We start from the raw sequence: 16,813 nt of genomic DNA, 5'->3' as shown, positions 1-16,813 counted from the left end.
ATTGTACTGAGGAGAAATATAATGATATTAATAATAACTTTATTTCTATAGCACTTATCGAAATTCAAATTACAGAGTTGGGGAGCACGGACAGAAAATGCCTCGTCACCTTATATAGAAAACCTGGAAACCAAGTTACATACAGGCAAAATCTTCCAAAACAAATGAAGCTTAAGCACTATCATTTAATTGCAGAAAATGTTTGTGTTGCATTTTGTATATTTTATGTGACACTTGGTGATCATCCAGTTTCCTTGTTTGACAGGAGGCTCGCTCACACAAATGTGTTGGTGGCTGCATGTGGAGCTGGCAGATGTTGCAAACGCCAAGATGATTGCAGCTGTCTTTGTTACCGCCTGATAGCCGTTTGTTTTTTGGAGTCTTAAGTAAAACTGTGTAAGCAAGACATTTTCAGTCACACATTCAACGAGGCAAAATTAAATTCTACAGAAATCCAAGCTTACAATCACTGTATAGACATGAAAAAGCTCCTTCTACAAGGCTCTCTCCAAATATATACACCAACAGGTAATTATGGACGTCTTATTAGTAATATAATATTCATGAAGACAGTTGTGCCTGACAAAAACATGTTTCATATTGAGTGTATGTGGCAAAGTTTTAAAACTTGTTCTCCCATTAAAAACAAATAAAGATTCAGTTGGTCCTGGTTGAGTTCCCATCTTTATCTCATTATTTTGAGTTTAAATGTTACAAAAGGAAATCACGCCCCTGCTGAAGAAGTGGATCCTCTGTACTTCAGTACATTACCAGGAGATAAGAGGTGTGATTTTTTACAGACATTAAAAAAAGCACATTTGTGTGTGCCAGGAGAGAAAGTCTGAACATTGCGAATGCTGTCGCTACACTTTTCAAAAGCAGGTATCTTAAAAAGATGTACAATGAGAACTTCGAAAAGAGAGACACCTTTTCAAAGTGTTTGTTATGTAGGAGGTTGCATCTTGGTAGATGAACAAGACACCAGGTGGCTCCAACCATAAGAACAAAATGAGTTAAAATCACATTCACAACACAATGATTCAAACTGTTGGCTGTTGAGGTACGACTGCTCTCCTAAAACCCATTAGTCAGGTGGGATAAAAACATCAGAGAAAGACTGTTGATAACTTAAAGAACACGGTCTGAGTCTGATCAATCCCAGTTTGACAACTAGCGGTCAGCAGAGTGTGTTGTCAACCACATGAGGGGACTCCTGGCATCTATTGTGACCACTGTTCCAGGCTATGTTCAATAATTAATGACCACCATGAAGTCTCTGGTGAATGCTACCGTGAACAAGGTAATGCTGTTGTCAGTTCAGGAGGCGTGCATGAATGGCTTTGTGACAGACCCATTAAACAAGTCTTTCATAGATAGTTGAGTGTTTTTGTTGGTGTGAGTCATATTCAGTCGGACGCAGGACATTACCTGCATTAGATCCTGATCAGTGTGCTCCCAGCCGGGGTGCAACTGGGAGTAGCAGCAGACTAGCAGGGATACGTGTTGCTGTGTAACACCGGAGCTGCAGGTCGGTGTGGGAATACGGTGGTTGAAAAAAACAGTGTGCTAAAGAACAAAAACAAACCCCCGAAAATATTCTACATGAAGAGAATATTTAAATGAATATTACATGTTTCAAAACATATTTTCTCTCTTGGCCTCATGCTCAGCAGCTCATTCTCCTGGCTGTCTCTCCTGACCGGGAGCGCTGATCAGAATCTACTGCAGGTAACGTACCGACTGTTTACCACTAACTAACAACCCCACATCAAAAACCTGAACTATCCCTTTAAGTCAAACACAGCAACATTACAAACACTGACTCATCAAACCTCTGGGTGAATATTTTTGAATAGATTCTCTGTTCTCATCCCAGATGATACAGTACATGTATTATTTTCTTGTGTTATCATTATTGGTACCTTAAATCATAACTTTGCAGCATAAAGCAGAAACTGAAGCCCATCAAACTGAAGAGAATAAAGAAAAAACATGTAACAGAGTAGGAGAGGAGCCAAAGTGCTCCTTCTAGTGGAGGAAGGACACCCCTTTAAATTTTTTTAGAAAATGAGTGGGGAAACATAAAATAAAAAATAAAAAACTCAGATCAAACTTGGAGTCATACGTAAGATGGTTGCCAACGAGTGGGTCCAGCTGGTAGATGCACGCTGTTTACACATCTCTATTTGACTTCCAAACAATCTTGGAACAGTTTGAAAAGAGAGCAGAGGGAGTTTGAGAATTCTATGCATAATAGATGCGAGATGAGACGAAGCTCTCTCTCCCTCTCGAATTCATAAATTGTGCTAATGCACACGTACGCGCACACATACACACGACTAACATACAAGGTTATATGCAAAGAGCCCAACTTACACATTTGCAATACAGATACAATGAGTGCTAAACTTCTCTCAGTTATGAATTTAAATTAAAGTGTACACAGTCAAACAGAATCAAATTAAAATGCGACGATGTGTTGTGGTAATTTAAACAGATATTAGCACCCTAGGCTGCAGAACTCGCACTGGTAAAATCAACAGCTAAAAAGGAAAGAAACGCACACTCTGGGGGGAAAGGGGCTATTCTCTCATCCTGTGGAGAAGCACAGCGTTTGATTTCCATAAATATAAATACAAAGAATGCACACGGCAGATGAACTGTGTCTCATCTGGCACATACGTGTGCACGCCTTCATTCGAACACACACAAACACACGCATACTGTAGGGGTAGAAACAGACGCAAGCAACAAACCGATAAATACGATATACATGCGCGTGTAAGAAAGCAGAGAGAAATCCTGTTTCCTAGCTGCACCAGAGGGTATTCCATCTACCAGGAGAGCAGGCCTTAAACAAGATGTTGGAAATGCAGCCAGAAATTAAAATGAAATGCTTTAAAATGCATCCTAAACAACAACTACAAGCTAGAGCTGGGCCAGACTCAATACTAATGTTGGCCTAAATGAGTCTATCAAAGGCTCTCTTTAGGATACGGGCCAAAATCACACACGCACAGGCCCGCGTGCACGCTGAGCATTTCGTTCTACAACCCACACTTTGTGTAAAGTGCTCGGTGAGAGTGCTGAATGTGAAAAGGCCACAGTGTTCTCTGCCTCCCTTGTGAGATGGTTGACGCTGTCCTGTGTCCCCATGACCTCCACAGATACTGTCAGTCAGACTCAGAGCTCTCTCTGACACTTTCTTCCCGCCAGCGAACACTGACTCACAGCCTCATAATCTGTCCACCCATCCATCTACCCAGTACCCAAGCTCCCCTCCAAAACACTTACTAAGAAGGTTTATTAATTAGGGGGCATTTCTCCCGTAAGCAAACCCAACTCCCCCCCCCTCCTCTCCCTCTCTCCATCTACACACCCCACTCCCCATGTATCCGCCCGCGTGCCTGCCTCATCACATTTCGCAGACTTGTGCAGATTAGAGCGCTGGAAGGCTGGAGAGGTGGGAAGGCGATGGGTGGGGAAGGTGGTGGGAGGGTGGACATGGCAGGAAGAAAAGAACAGGATGCTTTTTCTTCAGGGGGGCATGTTGGAGGGGCTTGTGGTGTTGGCAGATGCTGCCGAGAACCTGAAGAGGGAGGTCAGCGGGATCTGGACCACAGCACCTCCATCACAACAAGCTCACTCTAAATAAATCCCCCTGTATTTGCCATCATGTCTCCTCGTCTCCTTCTGGTTTTCTCTCTCTCTCCCTCTCCTCTGCCTCTGTATTCCAGTGTGTACACAGAAGCCTTGGGGCAAAGTCTTAACCTTAAGCATACTGTGGAGAACCTAGAAGAGCAGCATGACTAACGCTGCACACAAAAACAGACACACAAAAACGCTCAGGCACACAAACACGGGAATGCGTGCACAGACTTACCTAAAGATTTAAACACACACACATTCTGAAAATAGTTTTCATTCTTATCACAGCAAATCCCTGTGTCACCTTCTGGCACCTAAATGCAATTAAAATTTGTATGTGGAAGGGCAACCAAGTGAAAATCTACTTCACATTATTGACGTGTCTGCACATGCCAACTTTAATGCTCGTCCCAAAACCCCAACACCGACAGACAGACACACTGCTACACTAATTAGAAATGGCTTGTACACTTGTTTCCTCACAGTCTCACACATACATGCAGGCAAACAGGTAGAATGTCAAATTAGATTCCTTCAAACTGTAAAGCAGTGACTGGGATTTCATTATTATAGACAACGTCCTCAAAGGTGTTCAATTACAGAGAGGGTTTGAGGGTAAAAGAGGAAAAAAGAGAAGGTAGAGAATACAGAAAAATTGAGAGGAAGAGTATGAGTTTGAATCGTTTACACATTCTCACCTTTCAATTTCTTTCTCCACATCTGCCAGTTAAACATTCACATGTTTCCTTTTCTTAATATCGTCACTTCTCTCTTAGTCACCACTTTTCACTCCTTTCTTTTTACCCCATTTCTTTCTGTGGCCTTGTTTCCCTCCATCCTTCAACGCAGCTTTGTGACAAGTGACAAGAAGTTGGTGTGATTCAGTCTGGCTTTTCTAGCCCCTCTCACTCTGCCCATGCTCTGAGTCCGTGCTGCTTCCCTTCTGGTAATGTTATGCCCTATAGGCTTCCTCCACCTCCAACTAATTAGAATTTTTTATTAGAAACGACACTGATGTTGGAGCTGCTCGTGAGTGGCTTCTAATTAAACGTGAGGAAGGAGGGAGACTAGTTGAAGATAAACCTAATTAGATAGAAAGTTTATGAGAGGCGCACACCCACTTATGTGCACTCTACTTTTAGCTGAAAGCATGATAATTGTGTGCAATGACACTTCTTGAAACGGCACAGTTCAATTTGAGAGTTCTCACATGCTCTTCTGAAGGCAGACTAATGCTAATATGTGAACGCCACTATCTCCCTCCCACAGCTAAAACAAGGGAACCATGACTCTAATCCATGAAGTCAAAGCAAGGTGCGGCCTACGGCTGCTCTATTTACAATGAATGGAAGACTGACTGTGGGTTTGTGTTTGACTAAGCGCTCACATCCACACGACTGTGAAGCAGTCTGTTTTAAACATCACTTACCTCATGTCTGCTCACAGGAAATGATCTTTGATAGAGTTAAGAGGCTTTCAGTGTGAATAAAAAGGAAAATCACCATTATCAACCTTCTCCTGTGTGTACTTACAAGAAATGTTTTTTTTTTAAACATATCACATGTGAAATTTCTGAAAATGTATTTTGACAATAGAGATGACTGAGCTGAAAGCAGCTGTGGTTTACGCTGTATCAGTAGGTAGATGAAACACGAGCCAGTGCGATGGGGTACAAGGGACTCCAGACGTCAAAGATCGTCAACATGATGGATCTGTCCTGGTGTGACTGTGAAACTTTGGTGCAAAACAGTGCAGCTCCAAGCCTTTGATTCTGAGGGAGTGACACCAAAACCTGGTGTTTACCATGCACGTCGAACAACATTAGAAGATTTTCTGCGATCTAACTCGCGTGTACTGTAGCGATGCTGATGTTACGTCATCTTTAGGGGTTTCTTTCATTCCTCTTCAAACAGTAGCCAGCTGTCTGGCTGAGAAGACTTTACTGACTCGCACATCAATCTGCTCACAGCCAAACTTTTCATGAAGAAAAAAAAAAGAAGCATCTCAGAGCTTCAACTAAAACTGCAACACGAATAACAAGATTTCATTTTTGCTGTTATACACCTGGAGGCTTCATTTTATTTCATCTATTCAATACCCCCTCTTCTCTGAGACTCAAATCCAAGAGGATGGATCAATATGAAGCCCACAAACCAAACCTGAAATTACACAGCCCAATAAAAACAAGTAAAATGATTAGTGCCACAGTTGCTTGTAGTTCTCATAATGCTTCTTACATCCTGGCCCTTTGTTGTGGACTGGACTGAATAATCCAAGTGTCTGATTCATTCTACAGTCAAAGCCAGAGAAACAGGGATACTATAGATGCAACACATTCAGTGAAATGAAGACATGGCTGGAAATTTCCACCAGTTAATTGGTCTTTAGGTTTGGAGGCTAAGTACAGTAAATGGTCCGCTCACGCTTCATCAATAAAGTATGGGTCTCATGAATAAAAATGAAGTCTGACTTATGGACACATTTTGCTACAGTATCACTGGGACAAATCTATTAGTTGATTATCCTCAAATTACACTACTAAGATACTTTCAAGTTAAAATTCCAAACTCTGCTTTCCACTCTTTGAGGACATATTGTTGGGTTTTTTTGGCTCTAATATCATGGTGACGTGACCGTTTTTGGGCAGCTGGTCAGACAAAACCAGACATCAGAAGGCGACACTTTGGGCTTGGGGAAATTATTTCCTGACAGTTTATAGTCGGACTAATTAATTAACTGGGTGAATAATTACCAGGACCCTACAATAACCTATTTTATGGTATGGATTTTTCTTTAAAGGGCGATTAATTCATGTTACAAATAACACCCTGATTTCCTTATTACCTCCAATTGTGTGTAACCATGACAGTAGTGTCGGTTTCATCTGCCTTGGCTGTCAGATTTGGGTGAACCAACCCTTTAAAGCGTCACCATTGACTGTAAGTGCCTTTAATAATGAGCTCTTTCCTGCAGCTGGGTTTCCTGCTGTGTGGATGCATGTAAGCGTGTGTGTACTGCACCTTCTCTCCGTGTCCCATGTGGCCATCCTTAACATTGCTCAGTGTTTTCCAGTTCGCCTTTCCCCCGCTGCCCATTGACCTTGTCTCCGTCATGGATTGGCTGGCGACCATGTGGCCTGTCTGGTCGTACCTGGACATCGAAACACAGAACACATGTATGAATAAAGTTGGGAGCAAACATTGCTGTAACGTCCTTCAGGTGAAATATGACGCATGTTATTTAGAGGGTAGGGACATGAGGGAGAACAAAGTAGGAGGGCTTGTTGATTAAAGTGGGGAATATAAAGAGTAGGTGAGACCTGAGAGCTAGTCCACTGGTCCATGATGCTGGGGTGACTATATTACTGATAATACACCATTAATATCAGACCTATGAAAACATGCCCAGGATGGAGCCTATCCTTTAATGAAAAGGAGATTGTGAAACCAAGCATGTGTGTTTACATATACGGTACATTAAAGCTGAGGCTGTACTGCACACTGCAATGTATTTGCTTCAATCTAAAGACACGATCTTCAGCCATGACTTCCATTTCATCCATAATCCCTGATTGAACTGCATCTGTGTCCTGCCATCTGTGTTATCTGACAAACAGCTGTTAATTATGGACAAATACATTCACATTTATATCTTCACATATACAGTTTCTTCACTGAGGAACAAAGAGGAATAAAAACTCTGTGCTCTTGTCTGCCCCCTCCATCTATTCATTTATCTACCTTTTTAATATTCCCTTTAAAATCTTAATGCATCAGTGTGACTCCTGCTCTGTATTCGAGTCGAGCAGAACAATCTAATCAAGGCATCATCCAAATTCATCAGTTTCCTTCAATTATGCAAGCCAGCCTAGTCAAAACGATCCCGCAAAGCACCACAACGCCACAGGAACTCCAGTCAGACAGACAACCTTTGTCTTGGTAAAGCGCAGACCTAAATGTTAAAAAGGAGTGAAAAACACTCTGTCTGCTCCTTGAATCACTTTCATTGCCATTCGTTCGCCACCGTCCGCATGTAAACTGGGGAGAAGACGAAACAGAGCAGAGATCAGGGAAAAGCCAGGGATTAGAGAAGAATGGAAGAAGGTATGAAAGGAAGGAGGGTCCCTGCCTTTTAGTTATTTAGCCCTTTGAATGTCAGGATGAGATGGTGTATTGACCAGAGACTAATAAGAGCAAGATTAAAGCCGGAGCAATGGAGCCTTCCCCTCCTCTCCCTCTGACACACAAACACTTACACACACGTGTCACTGCTGTAACTAATAAAAGGCACACACAAAAATGGCCAACGTTATTGTTCACGGAGCAATTAGCTAAATTTATAAAGCAGACATTAAGGACTGAAAGAGAGAACAGAACAATGCCCACAGGTACCAACAAACATGCTCCTTTATTTACTGTATTCATGCTGTGAAGCTTGTGATCATGCTGTTTGATGCTATTCTATACCTAAGAATAGCTTTCAGTGTAACAATTATATGCACACCACAGCATCATGTATATACACAGAATTAAAAAAAACTAGGGGGAAAAATAAGAGCACGTTTATATTTCAGCGGTGGCCAGACTTGGAAACAGCCTTAATGAGTGAATGAGTCATAATTCAAAATCCCTCCACAGGAACTGGAATCCAGTTCGATGCGGCTCGCCCTGCGCCCATCTCTCGGCACACGTACAGTCGCAGTTCAGAGCAGGAATCCAGAAATATCCCTGTTCTGCTTTTCTGTTATTCCCTCCATCCAATCCTGTCTACATCCTGTCTAGAGTCCCGCTGGGACTGAGGCGGCACATGCCACCAGTCTCTTGACACGTGATTAGGAGGGCTTTGCATTCAAGTTTATTCATCTGATTCAGTGTGTGTGTGTGTGTGTGTGTGTGAGCATGCCCCCTGTTTAGTATTTATCATAGGATTTCTTCATATATAAGTACTTATGAAAAAAGAGGCTCAGATCTTTATTTGTAGAGTGATCAGTCTGTTTAAATACGCTGCGTCTTGTGTGGCGCTTGCATTAAGAGTCAGTGCAACGTGACCACATTGTATGGCTTCTATATGCGTTTTGAATGTGTGTGTGAGAGCTCTGCACATCAGTGTGACTCACCAGCCCCTCAATCTGAAGGCCTCCGGTATGTCTGGGTTGACCATGACTGTGGAGCTGAACAAAGCAGAGAGAGATCTGCCCCCAAAATCAGACAAGCGAGCTCCTTTGATGGCGACCACGGGCTGCCCGGAGCCGTCAAACTTCTCCGCCTGGAGACAGAGAGAAGTGTGTCAAAGATACTAATTGAGGACAGAGAGACAGAAAACAAGAAACAGCTAATGCACTTTTTAATTGTACCTTCTATGGTCAATCTGTGTCTGCAGCCTGGAAAGACCAGAAAGTAATATGTGGTGTAGTTTGCTTTAATAATTGGACAACCTACAAGTTAATTTGAAAGTCATTTCTGGATTTTGGCAAAGAGGAGGATTAGCTCTTGCAGATTGAATGAGCTTAGAGAAGAATAGTGCCATTTCATGCACATTGGAGAGTTATTTAGCCTTCCGTCTCAAATCAGGGACTCTGGTCCAAAACACTCCTGAAGGTCACAGGAGTGATTTGACCGATCCGTATTTTACAGCCCTGAGAACTCCATCAAACTGCTCTGCACGCAGGAGCACACACACAACACACACAGCTATGTTATTCTCACACAGACACACACACAGACATCTTCATAAACATGTGATTAATTACAGTCTGCTCAACGTGTCTTTCTGTTTAACTGTAAATTCATCCCTGGATACAGAGAGAGACAGAGAGATGCTGTGTCTCAATTAAAATACTTCCATGAGTACACTGTAATGTAGTATACTATCCCATACTTATGTAGTGCACAAATTTCGACGGTTAGTGTTGTCTCAAATCCTCAAACACTGTCGTTCTGCACTCACCGGAACTAATGATCGCAACGGTTGCCAATGTTTTCTTTTTTTTGGACCGCTATTATCGCCCATCAACACATCTACCGGCTTGTTTAGTTAGTTGTTTCATTTAGCGATTATGAACGCCTTACTTGTCCTTTTTTTCTTGCTCTCTTTTTTTCTGCTTGTGTGCATCACCTGTTTAATGCGAGGTGGAGATTACACCAGTGCCGCCTTGTTAGCCTGCTCCCTCTTACTGGCGGAAAACAGTGGCCTGCCGGTATGTTGATTTACTCCGCTACGTAGCTCAGACAGATCATTGAGGGTGTCAAGTGTGCATCGTTCCACACTCAACTTATGGACTGTTTTGAGTGCACCATCCGGGTTCTTAGACTACGCTGCATTTTGACACTTGAGAATTGAGATGCACTGCATACTCAAAATACTTAGTTTAAGTATGGAAGTATTTGAATTGAGACACAGCAAGAGAGAGAGTGAGAGTGAGAGAGAGAGAGAGAGAGAGAGAGAGAGAGAGAGAGAGAGAGAGAGAGAGACAGCGTGGAGAGAGGGAGAAGGATTATAGTTATTACCTCCTCTCCCCACAGTGTGACTGTCACAACTTTGCCAGTTGTGTCTATTAGGTTGAGGGCCCTCTTGGAGACTTCTCTGCTGGTCTTAGTGGTGATACGGGATACATCCTCCACACTCTTACACACTCCAATAACGTCTACGGGAAGAGAGAACAGTTTTATCTCCATCTATAGATAGTCATTGGTACAGACAGTATGAAAGTTTAGACAGACATGAGAAACACAAAACAACAGTGTGTCGTGTGAACTTAGGTCTTAACTTGCTAGTGAGTGTTAAAATGCCCTGCAGACATGATCTGCATACTGTGAAGTGTTATCACTTGATAAGCAGTAAAGATCCAGCCCAGAGGAGAGTTGACACTCCCCTCTGATACTGCCAAGTCACAGCAGTCTGACATAAATGTCAGGACAGTCTGGCTATCACCCAGGCCCACATCCCAAATCACAACAAACACACTCATTCCTCATTCATGTTTCCTGTCATGCTCCAGGCCTAAACACTTCATTGAGGATTACTGCACTAAGGAGAAGTCGCTGCTCAGCTCTAAGAAGGTGAAGACCCCAGCCTACCATGACTCATCAAAAACCAAATCATAACAAGTCAATTCAATATATATAATAAAAGATAATAGATAATAATAATAATAATAATAATAAAAGCACAGAGGATGTAAACTGAAAACAAAAGAATGGATGCATTTTAATGCTGTGACACTGGGTTAGAAAGACTGTGAGTACAATTTTAATTAAATGAATTGAACTTTTAAACAATGACAAATACCATCATGTGACGAGCACTAATGACTGAATTTCTTTTCCATAATCCATTTCATTCATGTGAAACAAAGGACAATCGGCCATTCTTAAGAGCTACAAACTGAGGTTTGTCATTGTAATTAATAACTTACTGTAAGGAGCCTTGTGGAGTTTTCCTACAAACAATGCCATGTTCACATTCACAGGGGGCTGCAGGTTTCCTTAGGGATGGCTATAGTTATATCTAGGTTATAGCTACAACTTTTTCATCAAAACGATTAATTTTTCAAAAATAATACATCCACCAAACGTCTAGAGGGGTGCAGAATAAAAGTATTAATTTTACTGAAAAAAAAGTATAGTATAGAAATTGTTTTATAAATTTTGATGGGTCCAAAATATATAAATATTTACATCTGGTTACATTGGCAACGTCAGCATGAAATGATCTCTGCGCCAACAGCATTAGAACGTTGATGAGCCATATCATGATAGCTCTGTGGAGAAAATGGCATCGTGCTAATGCTAACTAACAGCCGGTACGCAGAATTCCACGCCAAGACCCGCCTTACTAGGCCTCTGATTGGCTTATCACGATGCCCTCTACTCTGCCGGTTGGGTTTAGGTATGAAGAAGGGAGTGGTTAAGGTTATGGTAAGATGCAGGTAGGCTAGCCTTGCAGAGGTCAGCCAATCAGAGGCGGAGTAAGGCGGGTCTTGGCGTGGCCATGCTGGGGAAAAAAATATCGCGGCCGGTACTGCAACGTTTCCGGTGCATGATGCTGCAGGTTTATCGGGTTCATCTGTGAGTTAGTGTGAAATGATTCAGATGTGTTTCCAGTCCACTGTCAATTGCTGTTTGTTAAATACGGTTAGCTTTAGCTTAGCCACTCCCTATGCCTGGCAACCAGTACAATTGAAGGTTGGCGCGAGAGCAGGCGAGTGTGAATGTGACACCTACTGGGTGGGAGGAATTAAACTTGCAGCTCACACCTTTAAATTCATCCATGAAATAATTGCAAAGCCATTTTTTTTTCAAATTCCTCTAAATCATGTATTTTGTATTTGAAGGTTTTCAAGAGATCTTCCTTCAAAAACTCCACAGGGCACCTTTAAATGGTTTAACAACTATCACAACTGTGGTGGCTCATTTTCTGTCAGTCATCTCACACTGTCATGACTGAAGCCCATGTGTTAAAATAAAATCACTGCACAGAATTATTACAAAGACTTTTCAAACCAGTCACTCTGTGAACTTCATCCGCCTGTCTGCTACCTCTGCTAACCTTTCTCTAAACCCCCCCCCCACCCCCTGTTCCTCCCTTGCTCTCTGTCTGCGCTCTCTCAGCTCTCCTTAATTCCATTATGATTGAGACGATGTCATCCACCTCTGAACTCCATTATCACCGCAGGAACAGGCTGACAGTTCTCATTACCATGTTATAATCCCCTATTTAACAAAGAAGCTGAGAGAGAGGGAGCGGAGGGAGAGTGAATGGAAAGACAACAGATGATGCACAGGACATGTAACGCTGCCCCTCAGCGACCAACGCAAACACGCGCTCCTCCAGGTAAACTGCTCAGCGGATCACTCAGCAGTGTGTTGCTGTGGCACGTATTGCTCACGGCTTACACTAATGTAATCATGTAATGTTGATGCTCTAAATGTAAACCCACATTAATCTTTCACTCAGCAGGCTACAGCATGGTGTTTACTTTACGACCATTAAGTTGTTCTCCATTATGGCGTGTCCGACACTTCAAAGAATTAACGGCCCCGCTTGTGCCACCTTCCAGTAGTTGTTGTCTAGTTCGATCCTATGCAGCGGAGCATTACACTACTGTTCAGTGCAAAATCATATCTGGCCTTTTGACCACACAGACCTGTGCTGATGAGTGCGGTGGAAAACAGGCGTGAACTGCTAAATCCTCAGAAAGCAGTGAAGCAATGATTTTCATCCAAAAAAGGTTTTGTAAATTCCACCAACAAGCTAATTACTCCCTAATTACTCTTGCATAAAAGAGGCTCATCTTACTTTGAAAACCTGTTAACATCTGAAAGACTGAAATGTGTTTGAACGCCAACTATAAAAGCTGCCGGGTACCAAATCAGATATCTGATTTGTAGTCTGTGATCTGTGATCACATAGTCTCCGATTTAACTCATTATTTGTGGCGGTTTTAACCTTTATCTTGTTTCAGTTTGTCATTCAGGCCATCTTCAGGGTGCTTTCTTTTTGCAGAAAAGCTTGTTTGTATTCCTCAAATGTGAGTCCTCTTCTATCAATAGCAGAACGTTCACAAGGTTTTGAATTGATACTGCATTAATGTGCGATAACAATAGCAAACCCAAAATGTGCCTTTTTATTTTTACTTTTGTACTTTGTATTTATTGCTCTTCCATTTTTCTATGTCCACTGTGTTGCAGCAATAGTGGAAATGTACCCATCATGGGACAAATAAAGGAATATCTTATCTTAATGAAAACCTTTTTATAAAACTCATCCCTATTTATAGTTGACAAAACAACTGTCAAAAATCACCTACAAATAGACGATACTGTCACATACAATATCATGTTCTTGCTTTTCAGCAAATACACTGAATGCAATTTCTAAAAAATAAATCTTCACTGCCACAACTAGAGACACATCATCACCATCATCAGCTCAGTCCCAGCATGGAACAGACTTCTAACAACACACTGTTGAATCACTCATTTCAACCCCAATCTACATGTGGACCATCCCAATTTACCTGTGGCAGAGATAAGACATTCCTGTCAGGCACCGCGGCTCACCTTCATAAAAACAGAGGAACCAGTCTTATCCTGTTTTAGCCCTCCTCTTAACTGAATGCCTGAATTAACCTTCCCTCTCACCCTGTCATAACATATTCTTCTGTGACATCTGGCTCACAACCGGCTGGCACGTGTCCTCCTATTAGCTCAGGGTTTCTTTTTTCCATTTATATCAAGGACTTTTGATTGCCTGGGTTGACTGAGCGGTTAGAGAGCTGGTCTGGTTGATTACACATGTTCAAATACTGGCACCAACTAATATGTTGTGCAAACTGATTTGTTCTGAAGTGGCACACGCAAGTGATGACAGAGAATATGTCACGTTTCTTGTACAAAGGGCAAACAAATTCATCAAATGGTGTTTACCGGATGTTTTCGCTTCTTATGTTTTTTTACTTTTTACTTATTTGGTTAATTTTACTGGTGTATACCAGCAGACAAACTTCAAGCTTGTTGGAGAGTTCTCTCAGCCGGACAGTTGCCTCGGGGTCTTTTTGCAGGTTGCTGTCGAATATATTCCTCTGTTGCACCCAACAGTGTAACATCACCTACTGTGGGTTGTAATATTCTCTCATCTAATAGCTACATGACTGTCACATCCCCTTCCTGACCGTCTCCCACGTTAGTCATGGATCGCCTTGCTTTGGAAATACATCTTTAAGCAACTAACTTCATGTCAGAGCAGTCACTATTTATTTCTGTCACAGCACGGTGCTGCTCTGGAGACGTCACAGACAGCTGCACTATTTATTGTGGTGTAATTGTTTCAGATTTGCCATTACTGTCCTGACAGTGATGATATTTTGCTTCTGATAGCAGGACTTCAGGATCTGTGACATGTAAGTGATATTTTTAATGAAACTTGGTGATTAAATTAAATGAGTACTTAACTTAAACTGCAATTTAATGATGAAATCTAATGAATGAACATCTCCTCATGAGCAGCATTCTGACATTCACGCTGAAACGAGCAATTTGTTTGTCCTGTCAAGAGAGTTTGATGACTATAACTTGTGTAAACAAATGTCCCAGAAAGGTCTCGGATAAAAGGTTTTTTTTTTTATTCTTGCAAGCGTCCTAATGTCTGGCTTTGACGTCAGTCCACAGACCTCGTCAAAGATTGTTCTCACCATGAAATCTTTTCTTCATTCATTTTTCACTAGACTAATGCACCACTTGCTGGGCTGTTGATGTTTACTTCTGATTTTAAGGGGAAAAAAAAGGAATTATGTTCAAAACCCATTCAGGAATGTAGAAAAATATCTCCTTAAATATCCAAACAACTCAAAATCTGAAGAACTTTGTGGCACAAGAAAAGAAAGAAAAGCCCCACAGTTGCTGAATCGCACTTAATTTTCCGTCTCTGACGTCTTATTTCAGTAGTTGATCACAAAGTTTGGAGAGGCAGTGAGTCACATCATTATCCCAACACTCACCACAGAGAGCTGATTGGTTTGACACATACCTATCTGGATCGGTTGATTATCAATGTTTTCGAGCCTTGATTGCATAAATTGAGGCTGTGTGATGTAGCCTGTCTTTGTGAGACTGAAAAAGTTGAAGTGCCACGTCTGCGGCTTTTATCCCGACTCTCCTTGGCACTGAGGCTCACCTTGCTCTCTCGCTCTTCCTTTGTTCTTGTATTGATTAAAAAGGTAGAAAGGTGCAAATAAATTCTCACTGATGAACTCCTCTTACCGATGATGGCGTCCTTGTCTATATTCTCCAGCTCTGCGATGGGCACAAAGTCACAGCTCATTGTGGGGATGCCTTCGGTGTCATCGCACGGCACGATGGATGAGTGTGCGTGGAGGGTCATCTCGAAGTCGTTCTTCACAGTGGTGTACTGCTTGTTGGCCGCCTTCAGCGTAGCCTTGGAGATGTAGTACACCTACAGAGAACAGGTGAGGTGTTCTGGTATTAGAAAATTAGACCTAATCAAACTGGTCATTTCCTGCGGAGCTGAGGCAACTATGACTGATTGGATTGAGCTTCGACTTTATTGATCCTGCCGAGGAAATTATTATTGTGATAAAGCTCCTGTTCCAGAAAAATTCTAACAAAGAATGCAAAACCTTAAGGTCCGACTAAGATGTGGTGTCATATCGGCCCCATCGCTTCTCTAATTCACCAGAAAATGAGAAGCAGCTGAGAGTGAGCCCGCTAAACAGTACAATTTAAACTCCATCTGCGGGACACACTCCTTTCATTTACTCCCCCAGCTCTGCATCCAATACTCACTCTCTTTCTGCCTGAGTTTGGTTCCACGGCTTACTCTCCTTTCCTTCCCTTCCCTTCCCCTCTCTCTCTCTCTCTCTCTCTGATTTACCCCACACAGAGATAGGAGCATGAGACTAATGTGATAAGCATTCTGGCCGCTCAGAGCCAGTCAAACCCACTCACTGTTCTGTCAATACTCAGATCACGGAGGGAAGACGGATTCATTCCTTTATTTATCTTCGGGGGGCAGAGGGCACAAATTGGATCTGGGGCTGTGTTGGGAGTCACTGCCTGTGGCTGATACCTGAGCCAGTGTGACTAGCTAAAATGATGGCCGGGGTTAATTGAGTTATTAAGCTCCGTGTGCTGGGCCGAGTTGAGCGGGAGCTTTGGCATGTGTTCTACCTGACTGGGACTGCAGAGGTATAGGGAAACATGCAAAGGGCACGTTCATCAGGGTGGAGGCTGAGCAACACACCGTCTCCTCTCCTGTATAAACAACAGCACGTTGATTCTTCCAGCTGGTCCCAGAGACTGATGCCAACTGGTAGCAGCTCTCTTTCTAGGATGAAACGTTGATCTCTCCCAGGATGTCATCTTCAATCTAGATACCTCATCTCACATTGAACTTTTTACCACTTATCTGTTAATGGAGATTTTATCATTAGAAGACTTAAATGATAAACATCCACACACACTGAGCCTCTCCCATTTGTATGAATAAAAATGAAAAGCACGGTTATTTGAGGATACGACCGACTACACTTTCCATTTCTTGTATAGGATAGTGTTTGGTTTGCAGCCCTCCAGCAGGGTCAGAGGTCAGTGTCACTGTCAGTTATGTAACCGGAGTTTCAGCTGGTGGGCACCATATTTCTTTTCCT

General features: G+C 42.3%; 1 protein-coding gene across 1 annotated transcript in view; it reads right to left on the bottom strand.

Moving 5' to 3' along the window:
- Positions 1-16,813, bottom strand: part of LOC310996672 (replication protein A 70 kDa DNA-binding subunit-like) — a 37,238-nt gene that overhangs the window by 6,398 nt on the left and 14,027 nt on the right. Inside the window, exons 10-13 of the mRNA XM_083986116.1 lie at positions 15,408-15,600; positions 10,155-10,291; positions 8,765-8,913; positions 6,669-6,798 (exon numbers count right to left, since the gene is read on the bottom strand). Of these exons, the coding sequence (XP_083842242.1) occupies positions 6,669-6,798; positions 8,765-8,913; positions 10,155-10,291; positions 15,408-15,600 (609 nt within the window). The remainder of the gene's footprint in view (positions 1-6,668; positions 6,799-8,764; positions 8,914-10,154; positions 10,292-15,407; positions 15,601-16,813) is intronic.

Source organism: Trachurus trachurus (assembly GCF_905171665.1).
Source record: "Trachurus trachurus genome assembly, chromosome: 14".
Taxonomy (NCBI): Eukaryota; Metazoa; Chordata; class Actinopteri; order Carangiformes; family Carangidae; genus Trachurus; species Trachurus trachurus.
The sequence above is the reverse complement of the archived record's forward strand: the minus strand, read 5'-3'. Positions and strand labels throughout refer to the sequence as shown.